Source organism: Epinephelus fuscoguttatus, linkage group LG6 (genome assembly GCF_011397635.1).
Source record: "Epinephelus fuscoguttatus linkage group LG6, E.fuscoguttatus.final_Chr_v1".
Classification (NCBI taxonomy): Eukaryota; Metazoa; Chordata; class Actinopteri; order Perciformes; family Serranidae; genus Epinephelus; species Epinephelus fuscoguttatus.
The window spans coordinates 38,162,722-38,184,209 of NC_064757.1; the positions used below are offsets into that span (position 1 = coordinate 38,162,722).

Consider the following 21,488-nt stretch of genomic DNA (forward strand, 5'->3'; position numbering starts at 1 on the left):
GCAAAATCAAATTCTTCCTCCACAAAGTCGAAGTCTGGCAAAAAGTCAGCCATTATTCTATAAATCTTTCATAAAATAAATGAATGAACTTTTCAGGCTACTGTCCGTTCTGCCTTCCAGCTGCTGTGGCTTGTTCTCGCGAGATTTCGGCTGTGCTTTGGAAAGCAGATCTAAATGGTAAACAAACATGGCAGCACACCGGTAAGGTAAGACAACACGTTTACATGTCGTTTTCTATATGTTCTCTGACATTTATCCTAACGATATGAGGCGGTCTTTGTGGAAAAAAAAGCTTGTTTAGTGGACTAACTTTGCACTTGAAGGTTGCCCATTCACTTACGTTTTAACAGGTCTGACGCTACTATGCGCCCCGGCTGTATCTAGGCTAATGGCTAACATGCTAACTATTATTTTTATGTCACTAGTCACTTGAAACAAATTTAGGATGATAGGAGACAGGTTGAAATAAACCGAAATTTCCCTTTAAGGAATCAGAGTTGGTATCAAAAGAGAAAAGGCTGGACAGCTAGTGAAGATGCTCTTTAGACTAAAAAGCTGTTTAGTACAGTTCTAAGGCGTACATATATTAAAAGTCCAGTGTGTGGGATTTAGGGGGATATGTTGGCAGAAATGTAATATAATATTCAAAAATTGAGCATAGTGTTAGTTCAGTCAGGACACGATGTCAAGCTCAGCTCACATCCCAGCTACATCAGCTGATCTCAAACTGATGGAGCAGCTGATTGATGGAAGGGAGTCAGCTGATAGATCAGACGATTTCTTTCTATGCAACCGATTGGCAAATCTCATTCAGGCCTGCCTACTGTTGCTGCTTCCTCTGCAAGCCCAATTGCAACCCGCCTCAACCCCAGCTCCTCCTTTTCATGCTGTGTCTGACTCATTTTCTGTCATTCTGTTCCCGGGGGTCTTTGCTGCTGCTCTCCCTGCCTTAGGCTTTCAATGTAGGTGCATGGAAGGGTAGGGAGGTTTGCTCTCTGTGCCTCAGGCTTTCCTCTTTTGCACATGGAAGGGCAGAGAGATGTGCTCTCTGTGCCTCAGGCTTTCCTCATTTGCATGTGGAAGGGCAGGGAGGTGTGCTCTCTGTGCCACAGGCTTTCCATGTAGGCTCGTGGAAGAAACTTTCTGTGTAGGCCCGAGGAAGGGCAGAAGGGGCCCCAGAACAGAGCCATACCACCAAATATAATACTGCAAATGGAAATAAAGTTTTCTTTGGCTGACATGTTCCTGACTGAACAATGTTTTCATTAGTTTATAATCACCTGACACTAAGAATTGTTGTGTTTTCGTCACCTTTGAATGAGCTGTTTATATCTACACAGGAAGCATGCCCAGGAAGTTCACCATATTGTTTCTACAGTAGCCAAGAATGGACAAACTAATCACTGGTTCAAGATCTACATCGGCCTGTGTAGTTTATGTACATGCTTGGCACATGGGAGAAGTTTCAGTTGGCTGCAATCTACAGCATCACCACTAGAAGCCACACAATCCTACACATTAGATGTTAAAATATGTAAAATACTGTATCAAAATTAGTGTTAATGAACAGCAATGTGGAAAGCTTGAGGTCTGATCACAGTGGTGGATGAGGAAAGGAGGGGTGTTGGCAGGCGCGCCTGTATCTGGCTCGTGTGAACAAGATGATATCCAAAAGATAGGCATTAATCAACTACCCGAAACAAACTGCCAACTTTATGCATTATAGTAGCTAGAGCTGTCAGGACGGAGGACTGAAAAGGATAGAGACAAGGACTGAGAGCTGCAGCACTCTCCAGGGTGTGTGTGTCTCTTTGAGTGAAAGTGAGAGGGAAGGTAGAAGGTGGACTATTGCACACAATGTTTATGTATGTAGGTCATTAATAACTGTTGGAACACTGCTTAGTCCCTGGCATACCTGCCTGAATCCGTGATATTTTCTAATAAGCATACCCGATCCTACACAACTTATAAAGTCCCTCACACCTCTGCTTTCATTTTCTCCTTTTTGTTTCTCTCTTTTTTCTGAGCACCTGACTTTTGACAACTGGCCATCACAAATATGTATTTTCGACATATTATTCCAGCAGCTTCTTTAAAGGTTCTTTGCCCCCAGGGCCCGAGACAACTGATCTGGTGATGTCCGGGTGTTGGCAGCCATGGATGTTACTGACAGGCAAATTTATTTGTGTGCCTTCTGGAGATGAACTGGAGCCTGACTCAACAAAACATCTTTGATGAAGGGCGTTAACACCAGTGACAGACCTGCCCTCACCTCAGTTTTATAACTGCAGGCACTAACCCACAGAGTACTACAGATACAGATCTATTTGTTCAAGTGATTTACCTTATATTACTTTGGAAATCTGAAAGTTCAAGTTCACGGTATTTTCCCCGCAGAATTCATTAAAGTTCAAACCAAATCCCAGCACAGGTGTGCAAAGATCACAGATGTCGGACCCAGAGCGCCACTAGTTAACACTCACTGTCGAAGATGATGACCCAGCCGTCTCCACCGCAGGGCTGGGTGTGGTCGCCGAAGCAAACATGGTTACACTCCATGCTAGGCGACTCGCCATGGTCAGGCTGGTCAACTTCGTTGCCACAGAAACAGGCATATCCTGACTCCATGCCGGCAAGCTGCAAAACACAAAAGGAGTTATGCAAATCAACGCATCAGCAATTCAAAACACTTCCCATAATGCTATTCATTGATGCCAAAGTCCAACGGCTGAGAGAACAAACTCTGTGGAGGAAACATGAAGATTTGGGAAATTCTCAATTCACAATGGCAATTTTCCCCCATAAATTATTGACGATTGTTAGACGGCTTTGTTGAATACTCGATTGTAATTGGTCAATTATGGCATTTTATGGTCTGTTATTTCTGAGCAGCAGATTGCTGGATGGATAAAAAGCGTTGCTATGGACGCAGTTCTGATCATAGATGCTTATAGCACTTTTCGACAGTCATGGGCTGGCTTGGCTTGGCTTGGCTTGGCTTGGTTTGGGCCGTCAGCTCAGCACAGCAGGGATTTGCATCTCCATCACAACAGGGCTACCTACTTGAAGGTGCGTCTTAAACTGCTGACAGCTTGTCTTGGGTGATTACATTTAAAATCAGAGTGATGATCCACGGCTAAAAGTAAAGCAGGGCAGGTAAAAGAAGTTTACCTGTTGGTGGTGAGCTGTTTGCAGAGGTGCGGTAAGAGCCTGTTGTCTGCAGCTCTTCATCAACATCTCACTGTGGCTGTTTATGCTTTCATTCTTCCTACCGTACTACTAGACCTGCCTTTATTGAAGAGAAGCTGCTAACAAATTTCTGCTGATTCAGTAATAACACATTTCATAGATTCTTCATAATAAAAGTCCCCCGCTTGTTATGTATAAACCTTTATTGTGATGTACTAAAATAAGGGATTGTTGAGTTTTCGAGCAGCAACTTTGCACAACTAATACGGCGAAAAGTGAACATGAAACAGTAAAATAAAGCAGATATCTGAAGTAAAAACAGGACGCAGGAGAGAAACTAAACTGAGATTGAGATGGAAGCTACTAAACTACTGAGAGCTGAACACAGAGACTTTTAAAGCAACTTTCTCTCTGGTCTCCTGCAGACAGAGGGGAGGAGAGTCTCATAACACATGCTTGTTTTGGGGGGAGAAGGGAGGTTTTTGGGGGTTAGCTACGGTCGGCGAGACATCAGCGCTACCCGCTTGAGGGCAGGCGGCTCAGCTTGGCGCTGCATGATGTGTCTAAACTGGCAATTGAAACACAAATTGTCGAGGCATGGCTTGGCTCGCGTGGAAAAAGGGTATTAGTGGAAGGAAGCTTATCATTTTTAAACCAATATTGTGTCAAATTATTAATTAATGTCGTGAGAAGCTGTGTAATAAGCAGGATCTCCATATCGCCCAGCCTTGCTTCAGGGTGATAGAACAACTGAAGCAATCACCCCGTCCAGATTTATGTCACAGTAATTACCTGCTTGTTGCACATAAAGTTTGCATTAATAAAAAAAGTTTGCAAATACATAACACATTCAAATAAAGCTACTTCTATAGGTTGTTTGTCTATGTGACATTGTGTTAACATTTAGTAAACAGTTCACTGCATGGAGCTCCTTCTCTCTTTGAAATTGTATTGACTTGAGTCTAAAACGCCCTAATTGCTCTCTCTCTCTCTCTCTCTCATGATTACAAGATGCTGCAGCCTGAGTCTGGATAACCACAACCTCTTAGCTGATTAGAAGCCTCCTTTCAAACACACAGCTGCACACAGGGTGTAGAGAGTAAACCTCACAGAAATAGCACCTATCTGTCTTCCAAATCAAAACTGTTAGTAAACTGTTCCTGAAGGCGTCGGAGCAGGAATGCAAAACGTCAGAAACCTTCACACATCTTGACCTTGCCACCGCTGGCTGCTTGTTCTCAAAAGAGCTATTGTCCTTCATTCAAAAGGACACCATTGTCCAATATTCGGGCCCTAAATGAATTCACACAACTGAAGGTACGGCATCATTTCCCACTCTGCGTGTTCTCTCATTGAATAGGAATTTATGGAGCCCGTGCTCTCGCCAAGACGTATCAAGCTCCGTCCTTGTTGCATTATTCTATCTGATGAAGTAACACCAACGTGAATACTTCTGGCAGACGCAAACAAGCGATGGATCGCTGTCTCACTCATCAGGCATGCTCTTTGTCAAAAAGTCACACGGGATCCATATTTCCGAGCACCGACGATTCACACGCGCATTAAGGACAGTGACAGTCCAAGGGTAGGCAGAGGATGCCAATCTGCCACCACATCCTGTAACATCTGCTGAATTGAGAGGGGAGGGGGGAGCTGTCAGTATCTGTCAGTGCAGACGGAGCTGAACCGGATCTGCCGAGACAGAAAATGAACACCTGGCACTGTTTATAGCTGGGACAATGGCATGCCAGACACGGAGATGAGGAAAAGGCATTGAAGAGGAGGTGCCCACTGGGCTAATAATCGTTCATTTCCAGCTGTCAGCCTTGATTGCCGTGATGATTTGTCATCCGCTGGTTGGTTTGAAACAGGACGTTTGATGGCTGAATAAAGAGGGCATAGACTGCACTGGACATCATGGTGATGACTGTCAGGAAATTGCCCGTAAATGCAGATGATTTGCATAAAAGCTTGACTGTTGCGAGAGCCAGCTCATGTCCATTTTAGACTTGACACGGGCAACTGACTAGACACTTTTTTTTAAACTAATGGGGGAACACATTTTAACTTTCCAGTACAAGTGCTCAGATAAAGCAGTCTTTTTTCTCTTTTAGTTTTGAATGAATTCTCCGACAGAAGCTGCCAGCTTTAATCTGAGTTAAAACACTGTACAGTGCTCTTAAGGTACAGGTTTTCTTTTCATTTTATACACTTCAACTTTAGGTTCAAATCCAACACATTCTCACTCACACCTCCTCAAATATGGACATTTGATCAGTGGCCTGTCACGTCAAAACATGACGCCTTAGGCACCCTTCCTACGTCAGTTTTGGACTAAATGGCATGTCAGCTTATGCTCATTATATGCATCGTCTCTTTTCAAACAAACCTTCAGTTTCCACAGGTAATATACAGTTTCCATTCACTAAATTCATACAGTCAAAACATCATGGTTTGGTTTAAAATAACTGTTTGTAATGATATGATATAATGTCATGTGACCTACGTGATTAACATAGTGTGCTTACACTTTCTAGCACGCTACATCATTATTAAAAACTCATCGACTTTTGGTTTCACATGGGACACGTACAGCTGGCTGGTTGATAAAAGTCCAAAGTTTGTCAGACCCATTCACCTCACCTCTCGCCTAACCTCTCAGACTTTCTCACTTTTTATACTATGGTACATGCCTGAAGAGTCAACAAATGCTGCCAACCAGGGCGTCTCAAACCGCTGCTACAGGGTGCCTCTGTGCATCAGTGTCTGACACCCACAGGCCACTGACCAAGCACTGATGTCTGACAAGTTGGGAATGACAGCAGGTTGTCAAAACTCACCTTGTATCTCTGCTTCCTACAGAAGCTAATGCAGTTCTGGATGGTGAGTTTGTTGGAGGTCTCGCTGCTGCCGGACAGAGTGGGCGGGTCTCCGCTGTCTTTGAAGCAGCCCAAGTTCCCAGGCACTGTAGAGAGACAAGATGAGGGTGAAAAAAACAATCAGTTACACACAACTTGATTGGAATCGGTATCATGTTCTGATTATGCGCATTTCCTGTGCAAATATAAAGGTGTTTTTTGTCATTTAGATTTTCACATCCAGGTTTCGTCTTAGTTCCTTTGCAGGGATCACTTCCTGGTTTCTATTTTATGAAACACATCATACGCTGCAGGCCTTGAACTGCTATTATAGCTTTGTCAAAGTCTTAAAGGGATAGTGCACCCAAAAATGAAAATTCAGCCATTATCTACTCACCCATATGCCGAGGGAGGCTCAGGTGAAGTTTTAGAGTCCTCACAACACTTATGGAGATCCAAGGGGAGAGTGGGTAGCAGCACAACTGCACACCTAATGGCTGATGGCGCCCCAGATTAAAATGTCCAAGAACACAGAATTGAAACTACAAAATATCTCCATACTGCTCGTCCGTAGTGATCCAAGTGTCCTGAAGCCCCAACATAAAAAGTTGTTTGGAAAAACGTCATTTGAACGCCTGTAGCTCTAACTGCCTCTCTGTGCACTGCGCTGACGTGTGTGGGCTTGCGCGAGACCGTGAGACATGGGCACCACCTTCATGTGTGTTCACGTGCTTTCGCTGGTCTCGCACACAAGCGCGCACACGTGAGCACGGTCCACAGAGAGGCAGTCAGAGCTACAGGCTACAATGAGGCTAAAAAAGTCTTTCCAAACAAACAACTTTTTATGTCGGGGCTTCAGGACACTTGGATCACTATGGACAAGCAGTATGGAGATATTTTGTGGTTTCAATTCTGTGTTCTTGGATGTTTTAGTCTGGGTCGCCGTCAGCCATTAGGTGTGCAGTTGTGCTGCTACCCACTTTCCCCTCAGATCTCCATAAGTGTTTTGAGGACTCTAAAACTTCACCAGAGCCTCCCTCGGCATATGGGTGAGTAGATAATGGCTGAATTTTCATTTTTGGGTGCACTATTCCTTTAAAATCATGTTTGTGATTAACACTTAGCCTCAAAGACCCGCCCCCAAAGAACAATCTGTGATGAAATACTCAAAAAGTCTTCAGGCCTCCAGAATGTTTGAATGTTTTGGTGTGAACTGCCAACAGCCAAGCCAACAATTTGGCCTCTGAAGAAAAGAGGAAAGGAGGAGGAGGAGGAGTTGGTGAGGGGGAAGAGGGGTAAAGGGGACATGGATGTTTGAGTCATTGCGAGAGAGAGAGAGAGAGAGAGAGAGAGAGCTGGAATCTAGAAAATGTACTTTGTCAGATGTGAGCACAAGTTGCATCAGATTAGGGGTATAACGTTTTCTACATGTGTGACTGTGTGCGTGTGGTGAGAGTTTGATGTGCCAAGAGCTGAAAAAGAAATTCTTATGTTGCGCCTTTTCAGAAGGTATTTGACAAATTGCAATGTCTGGAAGGAGGCCAAGTCCAACACCTTAGGTCTACATTAAACACTGTTTCAAGTTTAACCCGTCGAGAGCACAAAAATACGGAAGCCCTGCAGGGCAAGCGAGAAACAAACTGTGGTGATCTATTCTTTTAAATCTGATCTACGTTATTTTCTTCCCTGTTTTCTGTCTGGGGTTTAAAAACAGGTAAAAGTTAATTTTGTTATTTTATTTTTCTTCCATCTGTGAAACAGATGAGGAAAGAATTGCCAGTTTGTTTGTTTTTTCATAATCAGTCACTTTTTATCCGTGACAACAGGTGGAATGGCATTTTGGCAGGTTTATTTGTAAGTTGTGTGGATAAATTGTGTTTGTTATTGTGATACCATACCACCAGGACTAAAAGCATTCGTGTTTTTCTCCAGGTGAGTTTTAATTTCTGCAGGTGACACAATGGGTCTCATTCATGAAACATAAGCAGGACGAATTTGTGTAAAATTTCTATGCATTTCGGTATTCATCAGTATGCTAGTAGCGCCGATCTTTTCGTAGGTACTATCAAAATCTGCAGCTGCTTCTGACGGCTCATGGTGCTTGAGTAAATAAGATATTGCACATTAATGTTGCTTGTCACAATTAGAAGGTGCAGTTTTATTTCGTATTGTGCTCTGTTATGTTCACAATATGCAGATGCTTTTGAAACATGTGAGTTAAACATGACAAGAGCTTAAAAATATAACACATTTAGCTTATCGGCATTTGGCAAATTTAAGCTTCAGATGAGGGTTACTAGAAACGTGATTCCAAAATCAGAAAATACTGTTCTCTGAATTAATAAAATGACAAACCAACGCGCTCCTCCTCTGCAATCTTTATGCACCGCAGCCCCAAACTGCATGTCGTTTTTGTTTAATTTAACTATCAGACACATGATGTAAACATTATTTGAAATTTACTTTTGGTTTAATAAGACTTGTGGACGTGCAAAGCAATTCAGCATCTGTCTCTGCTCACACTGGGCAGCTGTTGAACCCAAATCTGGCAGAGAGTTGGAGGGAGAGGGTGTGGTTTTATGCAACACTATCTCACTAGTTGTTAAATTTAACAACAAGTAAGCTCGTCTGCAGCGGAGAGAAGTGACTGTGTGTGCTCGTGTATTTTTTGCATTGCAAGGTTCATATCGAACCATTTCCTTTTCTTTTTCTTTCAACTTTTTGGATGGTTTTTACAACAGATGACATGCAGTTAACAGCCATGTTACCTCCTTCCAGGCATTTGGTTTACCTGTCCCTGTCACAGCACTAATAACAGAAGAAAATAAAATGTTTTTCTAAACCCCACTTCATCCAAAATAACTTAAATCTTGGAGCCAGAAAAGTTCTTCTGTCTCTCTTTCACTTTCTTTGCTTACTCCATGTTCGCAGGTTTACAGGACGCACCAATCCATAGTAATTATCACCTCCATATATGGCGGTCACAGGCTTTTCATGGGTGAGAATGCATGCTAATTGCTGAGGAGTGGGAGCAAGCTGCCAAGGTTTTTATGTGCAATTCTACTCACAGATTTACTAACATTTCTTGAATCAGGACCCAATGGGTCTCGTTCATGAAACGTGAGCAGAAGGAATTTGTGTGTAAACTGTTCGCAGACGGAAATTTACGTGCATGTCCGCATTCATCAATATTTTAGTAGCTCTGATCTTTTCGTAGCTACTAACAAAAGCTACTCCTGCTCCTGACCACTTGTAGTGCTTGTGCAAATGTAGTAAAGCACATAAATATTGATTGTCACTATTGGAAATTACAATTTTTATTCATATTGCGCTCTGTTATGTACACAATACACAGATGCCTTTGAAACACGTAATCTAAACATGACAAAATATTAAAAATATAACACATTCATTTCATCAGTTACATTAGTTGGCAATTAGCAGGTGTAAGATCCAGATTAGGTTCATGATTGTGAATTATCTTTGTAAATCGACTCAGTAGATTACACGTTCTTTCTACATGTTGAATGATGATAATAAAAATATCCGTAAGGACAGCCGGATCACAGCCTCTTCGGCCTCGGTGCCTGGGTTCAGCAGGAGCAGCAGGAGCAGGTGGTGGAGCCACGAAGGAGCACGCGCCAGCTGAAAGAATTATTTGAGACAACACGTTTTTTTTTGTTTTGTTTTGTTTTTTTAATCATTTGAATGAATAAATCTGATTTGAAAATGTTTAATTTACGTTGTATTAAACACAGCTTTAGGCTATTAAGATTCAAATACTTTGAAGACGATGCATACAAACTGCTGTAGGCTATATGTTATCATATCATTTGTTAAAATAAATGTTAAATAGCTCTACATTCCGACAGCCATCACTGATTTAGAGTTTATCCATTATACACAAAACATCTCTGGTTTCCCGTTCCCACTTCATTCAAAACCCCACAAATGAATCTTCTGTTTGTTTGGCGACGCTATATTTTTGTGTGTGCTTATGCGTTTCTTTGCCTCCAGTTTCATATCAAACCATTTACGCTTCACCTCTGACATGGTTCTTTGTACCATGGAGACAACATTAACAGCATCTGTTACCTCCCTCCAGGCCTTCACTTTGCCTGTCCCTGTCACACCACTACTAACTGAAGAAAATAAAATGTTTTTTCTTAAGTCCACTTCACCCAAAATTATTTTTCGATCTCCGCTTCGGAAAAATTCTTTTTTCTTTCTCTCTCTCTTTCTTTGTTTGCGCCATGACTGACAGGTCAACTGGATGCACCTACACCTTCTTATATGGTGGTCATTGGCTATTCATGGGCGGGGATTTATGCTAATTGCTGAGTACTGGGAGCGCGCTGTCACTTTACGATGGATTGGCATTCATGATCATACACGTGTTTACGATCAAATCTGAGTTTCCTGCGGCGTTCCTGAATCCGGAGTAGGTTTTTAGTAGAGTAGGCTTTTATGTGCAAATCTACACACAGATTTACTCACTTTTCATGAATGAGACCCAATGTACATATATTGTGTGTTAGTAAGTTATGTAACATTAGTGGCATTTATTTCTTTGGTTAGAAATGTATTTTAATCTTTGGTCCTTTTTAGAACGAGGGGCAGTGATACCTCTTGTGGATGAAATGAATATTACAACCACCGACAAAAACATGATCTAAGCATTTTTTTCCACCTGTTTTCAAATATGAAAATACTAATTTAGAAAAAAATTATTTTTTCCCATATAGTGAAACGTTTTTTTTTTCTGTCTTTTCTTCTTGCAGTTTTAAAAAGGCACTTACAAAGAAATCCTGGCAAAACTTTTTTTTTCACCTGTTAAGTCATAAAAAAATAGTCTCGCTCACCAGACCTTTCTCAAGAAAAGAAAGGTCTGGCTGGGCCGACTCTCACTTTGAGATTGGAGAAAAAAATGCTCCAGCTGCTTGTATTTCTTTCAAATAATCACAATCGTTCTGGGTGGTGCCACAGCAACGGTACGCTTGCAAAAATATTGCCAGGGGGAAACAGGTTTTGGTGTAACACGCTCACAAAAATATCACCTACAGGACGCAAACCATGGCAGAAAAATGGCTACATCCCCGCAAGATCAAACACTGCAAAAGTTAGTAAAGGACGTGTTGAAAACGGTTGAAAATTGCCACACAACCAGAGGTGGTAGGGCGGGACTTCAGTGGGTGGCTCGTTCCGCCCAATGAGAGGCTGATCTATGCAGCGAACTTCCGCCCACTCAGACTATAAAAAAAGGACAGAAAGCAGATTTAGAAAATGGATCACTACAATTTTTTTTTATCTCACTTGCCCCTCAGGGCTTCTGTACAAAAGTGAGAGTTGCACATAAGTGAAAATTCATGCTCCAAAGTTTTCGGTTTCGGGGGTTGCTACGTGAGACCTACTTTGGTCAAGCTTTCATCCAAACAAGCAGCAACTACATACAACTTCTCTACATGTCAGTTTTACTTCTTTATACCCTCCTGGTTTGACCGTTGTTGCAACCCATCACATCAATAAGTACTGAACATTAAAATGTTTGTTAGGTGAGACCTGGGGATGTTTGACACAAATAGGCCAACAATCACAGATGGATCACAAACCAAACAGACGGAAGATGGATGTTGACAACTTTCAGATCATATTCGAGTCAGACGAGTAGGACCGCCTCCCTTAATCCGCTGTGCATTCATCAAATACTATGCAATCTCTCTGAATCCAGCGCAGTGATTAAACACTCCAAAGCCTTTAAATTCAACGTAATAGCTCAGGAAGTGCCAACAAAGCCTCCAGCAGTCTATCTCCCACTTGTGATTTGTTTTTCACTGCGATTCAAACAGGCTCACTCTTGTTTCATTTCCATTTTCTGAGGTGAAACGAATTTGACAAACAGAAGTAAATGCACAATCTGAAAGTAATTTCCCCTGCAAGTACAAAAAAAGTCCCCCCAAAAACCTCCTCAGTCTAATAGGAAGTGGTGTCATCTGACCGTAGGGCACAAACAAGCTCATTAGGAAAAGACAGCACAGACAAGACTGTGTCCAAAATAGCTGTCAACGTTGCTCTGAGACACAACACGGACGCAGAAATCAAAAGCATGTGACATTACAAAACACCCTTGTTCTTTATCAAGCATCTCTGATTTCCAAATTCATGCGGGTTTCCAAATGCAAGTTAACTGATGCAAAGAACAGCTTTAATACAGAGGTCAAACTGATGGATGCTTCCTGTTTCAAATTGAATTTCTTGCGGTCTTGTAAACTCGAAATGACTGAAATTTTCAGAACTGGAGATCAAATCACTAAAGGAGAGGGTCAACTCAGACATTTAATTCTGTACAGACTCTACAATACTGGAATCATTGAAAATTATAGTTGTTACACGTGTTGAATTTAATAACAAAAGTCGGCCCATGACAGGAGAGCTAACTGCATGTGTTGAGTTACTTTGCAAAGTTTAAATATAAATGCAATTTAGCAGAGAACTCAGCAGTGCAGTTTCCTCACATATTGGTGAAAGAGAGCATTTGATCATAAGTCTGATATTACACAGCAGTTTGTCTTGTCTATTTGTGTGCTTTTGTGGCTGCTGCCAAGTCTGACAACAAGCTCAGAGACTGCCGAGCGGTTCGTCCCCTGATTCTGTGTACCAGCGCTGTCCTAGAACTGAATATCTCTGGAGCTTTTCGGTTGTTGTGTGTGTCTTCTCAAACATTTGCATATTGAAAGCTGCTCGTCAGATGACAGCAAGTTCCACCAGTGAACAACTGGCACCCAGTTTTTGGCAGCAAGAAACAGAAAAACACTTCATCCGTTTTTACAAGCTTGTCATGATTACAGTTTGGAATATATTGGTATTCTGCAAAAGACAGAGAGAAGTATGGATTAGCATGCAACCTCAGTTTGAATTATGCATAATAACATCACTGTAGAGGGGCATCACTCAAACCCACCCTCATGAACTGAAGTAACCTCGATAAAGACCACACATGTGCATTGTTTTTGGGGTGCCAGTTGTGGCCAGTGTTAACTTTTTGGCTGGCACGAAAGCTCCCTTACATGCACAGCAGATGCTGCAGATTCTTTCTGTTTATGTAAGAGTGAGGCACAAAGGCTTTTGGGGGGAAAGTGTGACATGTTTTAGATTCCATGCAAATTGCTGTCCACAAGAATGTCCGCTACAGACTGGAGAAGTGAGGGGAGGGGGAGAGGGAGAAGTGAAGTGAAACAGGCTGGCAGAGAGAGGGCCGCTCCCTGCGTTTCACCCACGTTTGCTGACCGTGAAGTGACCGGCGAGATTTTGGCTGCAGCCATGATTCGCTGCCACACAGAACTGTGTTTGACAGATGACTCAACACTTGAAGACAAAGTCCTCAGACTCCATCGGAAGAGCAATAAATCATGTGCAATATCCCTCCTTTAGCAACAACCATGCCAAAGCTTTATAAATGGATTAATACGCATGTTTGAATCATTTAGCAACACTCCACGCTGCACACCCGCAGAATTAAGGGCTGGATTATGTGACAGGTTAAAGGCAAACATGACGGTAATAAGAATCTTTGAGGTACTTCATATTTTCAGGGTGAGACAGGGCAGTGCTGTAACAGCAGTTTCTTTTTTATCCCTGATTTAAGTATACACTGGATTAACCTCGGTGAAGTGTGCAGGAGGGGAGATGAGAAGAGAGGAGAGATAAACACCTGGTTGGGAACCAGCAACCTCCCTCCGAGCAAGGCAGGCAGGTACCACTTCAATGGAGCCTTTGAAAAACGGAGGAGAAAATGCCACTGCAGGGCTCAACAACCAGATTAAAGGCAGCAGTGCTCCTTTTTCATTTTGCTTTGACAAGAAGATTGCAGAGTACAGTCAATTTATCAGCCTTTGTCCTCTTCTCATCCCAGGGCTGTGAAGCACTGGCTGCAGAGCAGCAGGTGGTGGGATCGTATCGCACCAGAGCACTGGAGGTTTGTGTGGAACCGAAGACGAAGAAGACTGCAGCCACTGCACTGCGCACTCCCTTCATGCAATGTTTATCAAAAAAAGTGTAAAATTGAATGAAAACTCCTGAGCAAAGCAGTGTTCCTTAAAAACATCTGCTTTGCAGGCGCAACAAGTGCAAATATCTCCACGTACAATAAAAGAAAAAACACACAAACACATTCAACACACTTCAAAGCTGTCGGTGGAATTTAGACTTTAACGAGCCAGAGGGGAGAAATGGAGGAAACACAAGGTGCATAAATGCTCCAGTCAGCCCAGACCAGACCTCTGAAAACCTCAGGAGATCACAGCGGGTGGCGAGACTCCCACAAAGGAGGAAAAAAAAAGTAAAAAAAAAAAAAAAAAACAGACACAGAGAGCTAAACAAGGCTTGACTGCAACCAGAATCATCACAAACCTGGCAGCCTGCTGCCTTAGCTCGGAAAGGAGCAGCTAGTTAGCCTTCCCACAATGCAACACCATGCAATGCAGACAGGAGGCAGCCGGCGAAACAACAAAGTTCATGGGTGTCTGTCTAGCAGGGAAAAGGAGACACCTCTGTTGATGCAGCAGACACAACAACAGCGCCGACCCAAAACACATCAGAGAGAAAGAGAAAAGAACAACACAGAGGGATATAACAAACAACATCAAACATGTACAGCAGGCTTCGGCAAGTGCACTTGGCAGGGAGCGCGTGCGAGCAGGTTGACGAGCGGGGGTGTGGGGGTGGTGGGACAAACATGTTATTAAGGAAACTTAATTACAGTTATAAATTTCTATGACATCTTAAGTGCGAAAGAAAGCTAAGAAAAACATTTGAAAGACATGAAGAGCGAGAGAGTTAAAGAAATGTTTTTCCTTTTCTAATGGGACTCTGGGTGTCTCTCTCTCTCTCTTCACTGTGAACAGCCACCCTCTGCCTGCTTGCATCCACCCAGCACAGTGTGCCACATTTTTACTTAAAAGATGAGGTAAGACAGGGAGAGGGAGAGAGAATATAAAGCCTTGAGGAACAATGAACCTTTAAAGTCTCTGCTTTACAACCACAGTTATACACTGAGGGATTGCAGCAGAGAAACTAATCCTGTAATCTACAAGAGAAGCCATGATAACACTGAAAAATGTAAATACAAGAGCCTGCACCAAAAAGAAAAAAAAACATTTATTAAAGCTCCAAATTTAAAGGGATAGTTCAGATTTTTTGAAGTGAGGTTGTACGGGGTACTTCTCCATAGACAGTATATAACAAACAGTAGATATCAGTCGGCACGCCCTCAGTTTGGAGAAGCAGGCCGGAGTCTGACACTAAAGCTAAGCAATGTACTGATGTGAAGGGATCCGCACAAAACAAATTTTACCCACCTAAAATAAATCAGTATTAGTTTGAGTGTACGATACGTTAAGAATATATTTATGTTAATGTACCTTAATGTCAGAAAGTGATATGCAATGGGAAAGTGAAACTGTTTAATCGCTCTCTTCAAAACCAGACTCCATTGAGAAAAACAGTGATTTAACATCACTGAACACAAGAGCTGCTGGTCTACTGCTGCCTCTAACTATTGCTTTGTTTGTGTTATTGTGTGACTCTGGTGTTGTAAAGGGTTAGTTTGGATTCACCAAAGTCACACAATAACACAAGTTGACTAACTGAATGAGTCTGGTGGCTTTGGTGCACATCAAACCGCATCACTGTTTCGGTACAAACTCAAATGTCTCTGTATCACAGAGTGTCGAAAACTGACAGCAAACATCTTGTCAGATTCATAATCGCCAGTTTCAGATAATATTTAACACTTGAGAACTTTTTAAATTCCTTACAGCAAGGCATTGAATAAAGCCTCCATTTGGTATCACATCACATGTACTGTATCGACACTAGTATCAGAAAACATCTACCTATAGCAAAACTCGGTAACACTTTACTTGAAGGTATCTACATAAGAGTGACATGACACTGTCATAGCTATGACATGACATGGTCATGAACCTGTCATGAACATTATGAACATGCCATAAACGTTTATGACTGCTGTCATTAAGTGTCATTCGGTTTTTGTAATGACAAGTTGACATTGTTTGGATTGTCTTGATTATGACAAGTTGACATTAATCAAAGTGACATTAGCAGAAGTTGTCTTTGTCATGACAAGTTGACATTACATTTGTTTGGGATGTCCTTATAATGACAACTTGACATTAACAAGAAATGCACCTCTTTTTGTGCTTATGACAAGTTGACATAATGATTGATATAAAGACATCTTCTGGTAGTGTCATCCTGGTTAATGTCATGTTGTCATATGACATTAACCAGGATGACAGTGACAGTGTCATGTCATAGTTATGACAGTGTCATGTCACCCTTATGTAGATACCTTCAAGTAAAGTGTTACCCAAAACACTTTCCAAAATTAAAGCTGAAATAAGTATATTATCATCCACATGTTTTTAAAGTTTTAATATGAAAGATTAAATTGAACAAAGTCAGGACAAGGGATGGTCATTTTTTTGTTTTGGCTCTCCTGTGTTCGTCACTCTATCCCATCTGGCTCTCACTCTGTAGCCATTATTAGCAGTTTTTACTGTTTGGATATTTCTGATGAATCGCAACTACTCGCTGAGCTAATCAACATAAACAATTAAACAATGCACACATGGGTGGCCTATTAGGCTGCACTGAGCAAACTACACAAGCTTCCATAATCGTCTTCTCCCCTCACTGACATACATCTGAATGAATTCATATTCCGTATCTGGGCTGGTAGAAAGGATTCCTGTCAGGTGATGTTGTTTTGTTGAGATGCTTATTTGTTCTATAAATGAGAAAACACTGACTGGGCTGTAAGTTACCGTCTAATGAATTCTGGACGTGGGAGCATGAAAGGCCAGTTTAAAGGGGCCTGGCTGATAGAGCCCACACAGATCATACAAGATATCGCCACTGTGGCTTCACTGTGTCGCTGAAGGCGTGGGTTTTCTTTAATGAATGATTACAGTCATGATGACGCAGAATAACTTCTCCATTGCATTCCCAATTTCTTGTCTTTTTTTGTACATTAAATTATTTTACATTTTAGTGATGTTTGCTGATTTGTTTCTTTTTATATGTGCTGATCCATTTCATATAGAGTCCCAATGATAATTGAGTAGCTGACTGACATTTAAATGAATTGCCACTTATTTTGAAAGTTGACTGTTGCCTCACATTTGCTGTATTAACGTCTCAAAGTCTGCATTGCTTCTAAAAAGTCAGAATTTGATGTTTTTCTTTGTCATATATTACTGTAAACTGAACACCTTTGGGTTTTGGGATGATGGTCGAATACAAAAAAGCTATCAACATAGATCATTTTGGACCCTGGGAAATTATTATTATTATTGACAAAACTGTCAGCTGAGAATTATGGGTGTTAGATACATCAGTCTGGATCGATGCATCTGGATGCCACTGAAATCGTTATCTTCCTCACCAGCTTTTATGTCACACTTGAAGAAATTTCTTATTTCATGTTGAACCTTCTGGCAAGTTTCCTCTATTGGTTATTCATATCTACTTATACATGTCTCAAACTTACGAGGCAAAGCTGAGGAAAACATATTTTCATTCTTCATCCTCCTGCAGGGAGTCACACATCAATCCCAAAGTGCTGCGACAATGTCTCGCCCTCTTCTTCTTTGAGTCTTCACATATATCCAGCATCACATGCTTTGTCTTCTGATGGTGTGAATGCATAAACATGGAAATGTTTTTTCTTTTATGCCTAAAGCTCTTTGTAGACAAAGATTTCTTTCATAGTATATTTCATGTTTTTCTCACATAGAGTTTGACATCTCAGAGATTTAGTTTTGATGTCGCTTGTGTGTAAATACACAGCAAAGCCCCTTTTCCACTGCGCAAAAAACACCCACTAACATCTGGCTTTTTTATTCAATGGAAAAGGTTACAATCGCCATTGATTTCTTGGTCAAATAACCGCACTAGTCAAAGGTATTTATTGACTCCGATTGGTAGTGATGAAAATACAACAACCTTTGCTGATGTAATATCGAAATGTGTTCCCCTGTCGAGATGTGTTTTCTTCCTGTTAATGTGTAGCGCCCACTTGGTCATAAAGGATAGGGTTAGGTGAGGGGAAGCACACGTTTACAGGGAAAGAGACTTCAACACAACACTGGAGAACAGGTTAGTAAACAGCAGAAAGCAGCATTGAGGCCATTGAAATATCTGTTAGACTTCTTACTCAGTTTCCCTCAAACTCTGTGCCAAGTAATTTGGAACAATGTTGGAGCACGGCTTGGACAGAGACGGATGGTATTTTGTGGCGACTTGTCATTGTATCTCACCGGTGTTGTGCTGAAGTCTGTTTCCCTGTTGATATGCATTTCCCCCCCACTTAACCTTCACCAAAACCCTCAGCCCTGACCCTGACCACCAAGGGAGATGCTGCACATGAACAGGAAGGAAACACTATTCGGTGGGGGAACACATTTTGATACAACACTGGCGTGACGTTGAATGTGGCACGCTAGAAAATTAAAAAACAAAAACAAAAGAATCTGAAAGACGTACTCGTGTGCTGTTGAGCCATGTACACAGCTCCAGTCTACTGTCATTGGGAAAGAAGCCTATCGCCTATTGTTAGCGGGTTTTCCTGTTTAAAAAACCCACATACACACATTAATTTTGGAGGAAAAAGGGTGTAAATTGCATCTAGATACAAGGGAATCTCTGCTAAGTATCTCTGGTAGAAGCACGAGAGAAATCAACCAAAAGTTTTTAAGGAATAAATGGATAAACCTTCAGATTCACTGCGGCCAAAATCATCCTTTAAGCAGCACCATTGCTTCATTAACATCCAATTACACTGTAACCAAAGACATTAGTCATTAAAAGTCATTAGTGCTTCCACATTAGAGAAGGAGTGTTAAAGCCGTGAGGTCAAAAGAGAAGCAGGATTTTATAAGCACATTCCTCAAGTGCTAAAAGCCTTGATGCGAGTAATTTAAAACACAGGTATGTTGAAGCCTTGGAAACACTCCCACCAAGCCATTAATGCACTGCCAGCAGGTTAACAATTCAAATCTGATGCACGCGCACACACAAACACGCACACACCACTTGGAACATGCGCTGCCGTCCCAGGAATGATAAGTGCAACAAAGCAAGGAAACAACACTTATCACAGTCGGTGTTTATGTGATTTTTTTTCCCCCCCACTTCCATCACGTTCTGTCTCTCTGCCTTTATTCCTCGCTCCATCTCCCTTTCATTGTGTCTCAGCTCCATTTATTACCCCTTTTGTAGTACAGTATATTCAATACATAAACAAATACAGCTGCTGCGTTTCATCTAGCCTGTGATTAGTCTTGTCGACTGCACCGCGAGAGCACAAGAGAAACAGAGAAATATGCCACGAACTCCCTCCGGAGGAGCATTTCTGGAAACTCAGTATTGTTTGTGAGGAGGTGGGAGTTGCTGTTATGTGTTTCTGTTGGGGTTTATGCTTTGCTTTGCCGTGAAGATCATAAATTATCCAGCCTGTAAATGGGAACAGTTTACAGTCAGACAATAAGGGACTTATTATTGGATGGAATGAGAGAAGTATTTGTATTCAACAGACTGACTTTGCAAGTGGGACGTTCAAAACACGCTGGGCCGTGAGTGTGTGTGAGAGATAGAGAGGGCCTCTACTGTATGTTGTATACCACGTGCATGTTTATTGTATCTGTATGTCCTCTTTTATCCCATTTAAAGATTTCTGTGCGTGTGTGTGGTGGAGGCTGTGTTACAACAAGATTGAGATGGAGGAGATCAATGCCCCAGCCCGGGGCCCTGGGAGAGTGACTAACCATCTAATTAGAGGGAAGAGGGAAGAGCCGGAGCCTTAAATGAATAATTAGTGCCTCCTCAGAGACCGGGCCGAACAATGCGGGGACGAGATGAAAAATGGCCGCCACACTGCATCACTCTGCCTGCGCCGACAAACCAAATAGTCTGTGTCCCGAGGAGTCCCAGGGGACTTGATATCGGGGCGACTGAGAGATGAAAAGATGAGCAGACACTTTGTGACCACCTCAGGCGCTGGATACGTGCAGCTGTGCACTTCCATTTATCATCATTCACTCACAAAGAGATCGACTTCTTGTTTGCGTACTGTCGCAGGTTGTCCTGGTTATCTGGATGTCAGTGATGGCGGTAAAGTCCCAAGCAACATGCAAACACAGTCTGCCAAATATAGAAAATGTGTCACGACTGACAAAGCAGCTTGAAAATACCCTCACATGTGACATGTTTACTAATCACTGCGAACCAGAGAAAAACTTACATTCAAATCTTTTTTGTTTTGGAATTCAAATTAGGAGATGTAACAAACACACAGCTTTCATTTGATCATTCAAATGCAAGTTGCACAATATAAATCACAAAGTAAAAGTGCATCATTATTACATCATTCATCTGGGACAACTGGCATGAAAACTGCTTTGCAGATGTTACCACAAAGGACACTGAGACACAACAGTGGAAAGTGAGGGGGAAAAAAATCATTGTTCCAGACGCTGTTTGAAACGATGGTGAGTGTAGGTAACACAAGACCAGCTGCTGAAAACACTAGCACTGGCAGTGAGCACCAGAACAGCATGCTGGTTGTTTTCTTACAGCCTAATTAGCCCTCAAACTAAACATGTAACTTTTTGTTCCTAGGAAAGGGCAGGAGAAAAAGGTATGTGATCATTAATCAAAGGGCCTTATTAGAAGGTAGAGTATTGATGTGCACTGTAAATTACATTTACAAATCCTCCCATTATATTATTACAAACTGCATCTTGGGTAAACAGTTGACATTTTGGTTTAAATGTCAAGTGAGTAGAATTTAATGGAATCTAGCAATGAAGTTGCAAAACTGGAACTCCTCCTATGTGCTAAGCACGTGAAAACTATGATGGCAGCATGAAAACATAAAAACACGAATGGTCCTATCTAGAAACAGTGTTTGGTTTGTCCGTTCTGGATTACTGTAGAAACAACAGGGTGGACTCCATGGAAGAGGACCCACTCCGTGTGTAGATAAACACAACACCTCTCATTTTGAAATGATAATAAACTAATGAAAACATAGTTATGAATATTATCTATTCTGCCAATAGATGCCCCTAAATGTTACACACTGGACCTTGAAGGTAACACAAGGCAAAAACAAATGGTAGCTCATTCATTTATTTTCCATAACCACGCTGGAGCCTATCCCAGCTGACACTGGGCGAGAGGTGGGGTACACCCTGTACAGGTCGCCAGACTATCACAGGGCTGACACATAGAGACAGACAACCATTCACACTCACATTCACACCTACGGACAATTTAGAGTCACCAATTAACCTGCATGTCTTTGGACTGTGGGAGGAAGCCGGAGTACCCACGCTGACACGGGGAGAACATGCAAACTCC

The 21,488-nt window shown here is 41.9% G+C and overlaps 2 protein-coding genes across 3 annotated transcripts in view; one reads left to right on the top strand and one right to left on the bottom strand.

The window, feature by feature from the left end:
- The window catches only part of znrf3 (zinc and ring finger 3), a 246,047-nt gene that overhangs the window by 129,625 nt on the left and 94,934 nt on the right, over positions 1–21,488 (top strand). The gene's annotated exons all lie outside the window — the stretch shown is intronic.
- kremen1 (kringle containing transmembrane protein 1) overlaps positions 1–21,488 on the bottom strand; it is a 95,284-nt gene that overhangs the window by 15,889 nt on the left and 57,907 nt on the right. For both annotated transcript variants that reach the window (XM_049578586.1, XM_049578585.1), the window contains exons 4-5: positions 6,030–6,154; positions 2,484–2,637 (exon numbers count right to left, since the gene is read on the bottom strand). In XM_049578586.1, the coding sequence (XP_049434543.1) occupies positions 2,484–2,637; positions 6,030–6,154 (279 nt within the window). The remainder of the gene's footprint in view (positions 1–2,483; positions 2,638–6,029; positions 6,155–21,488) is intronic.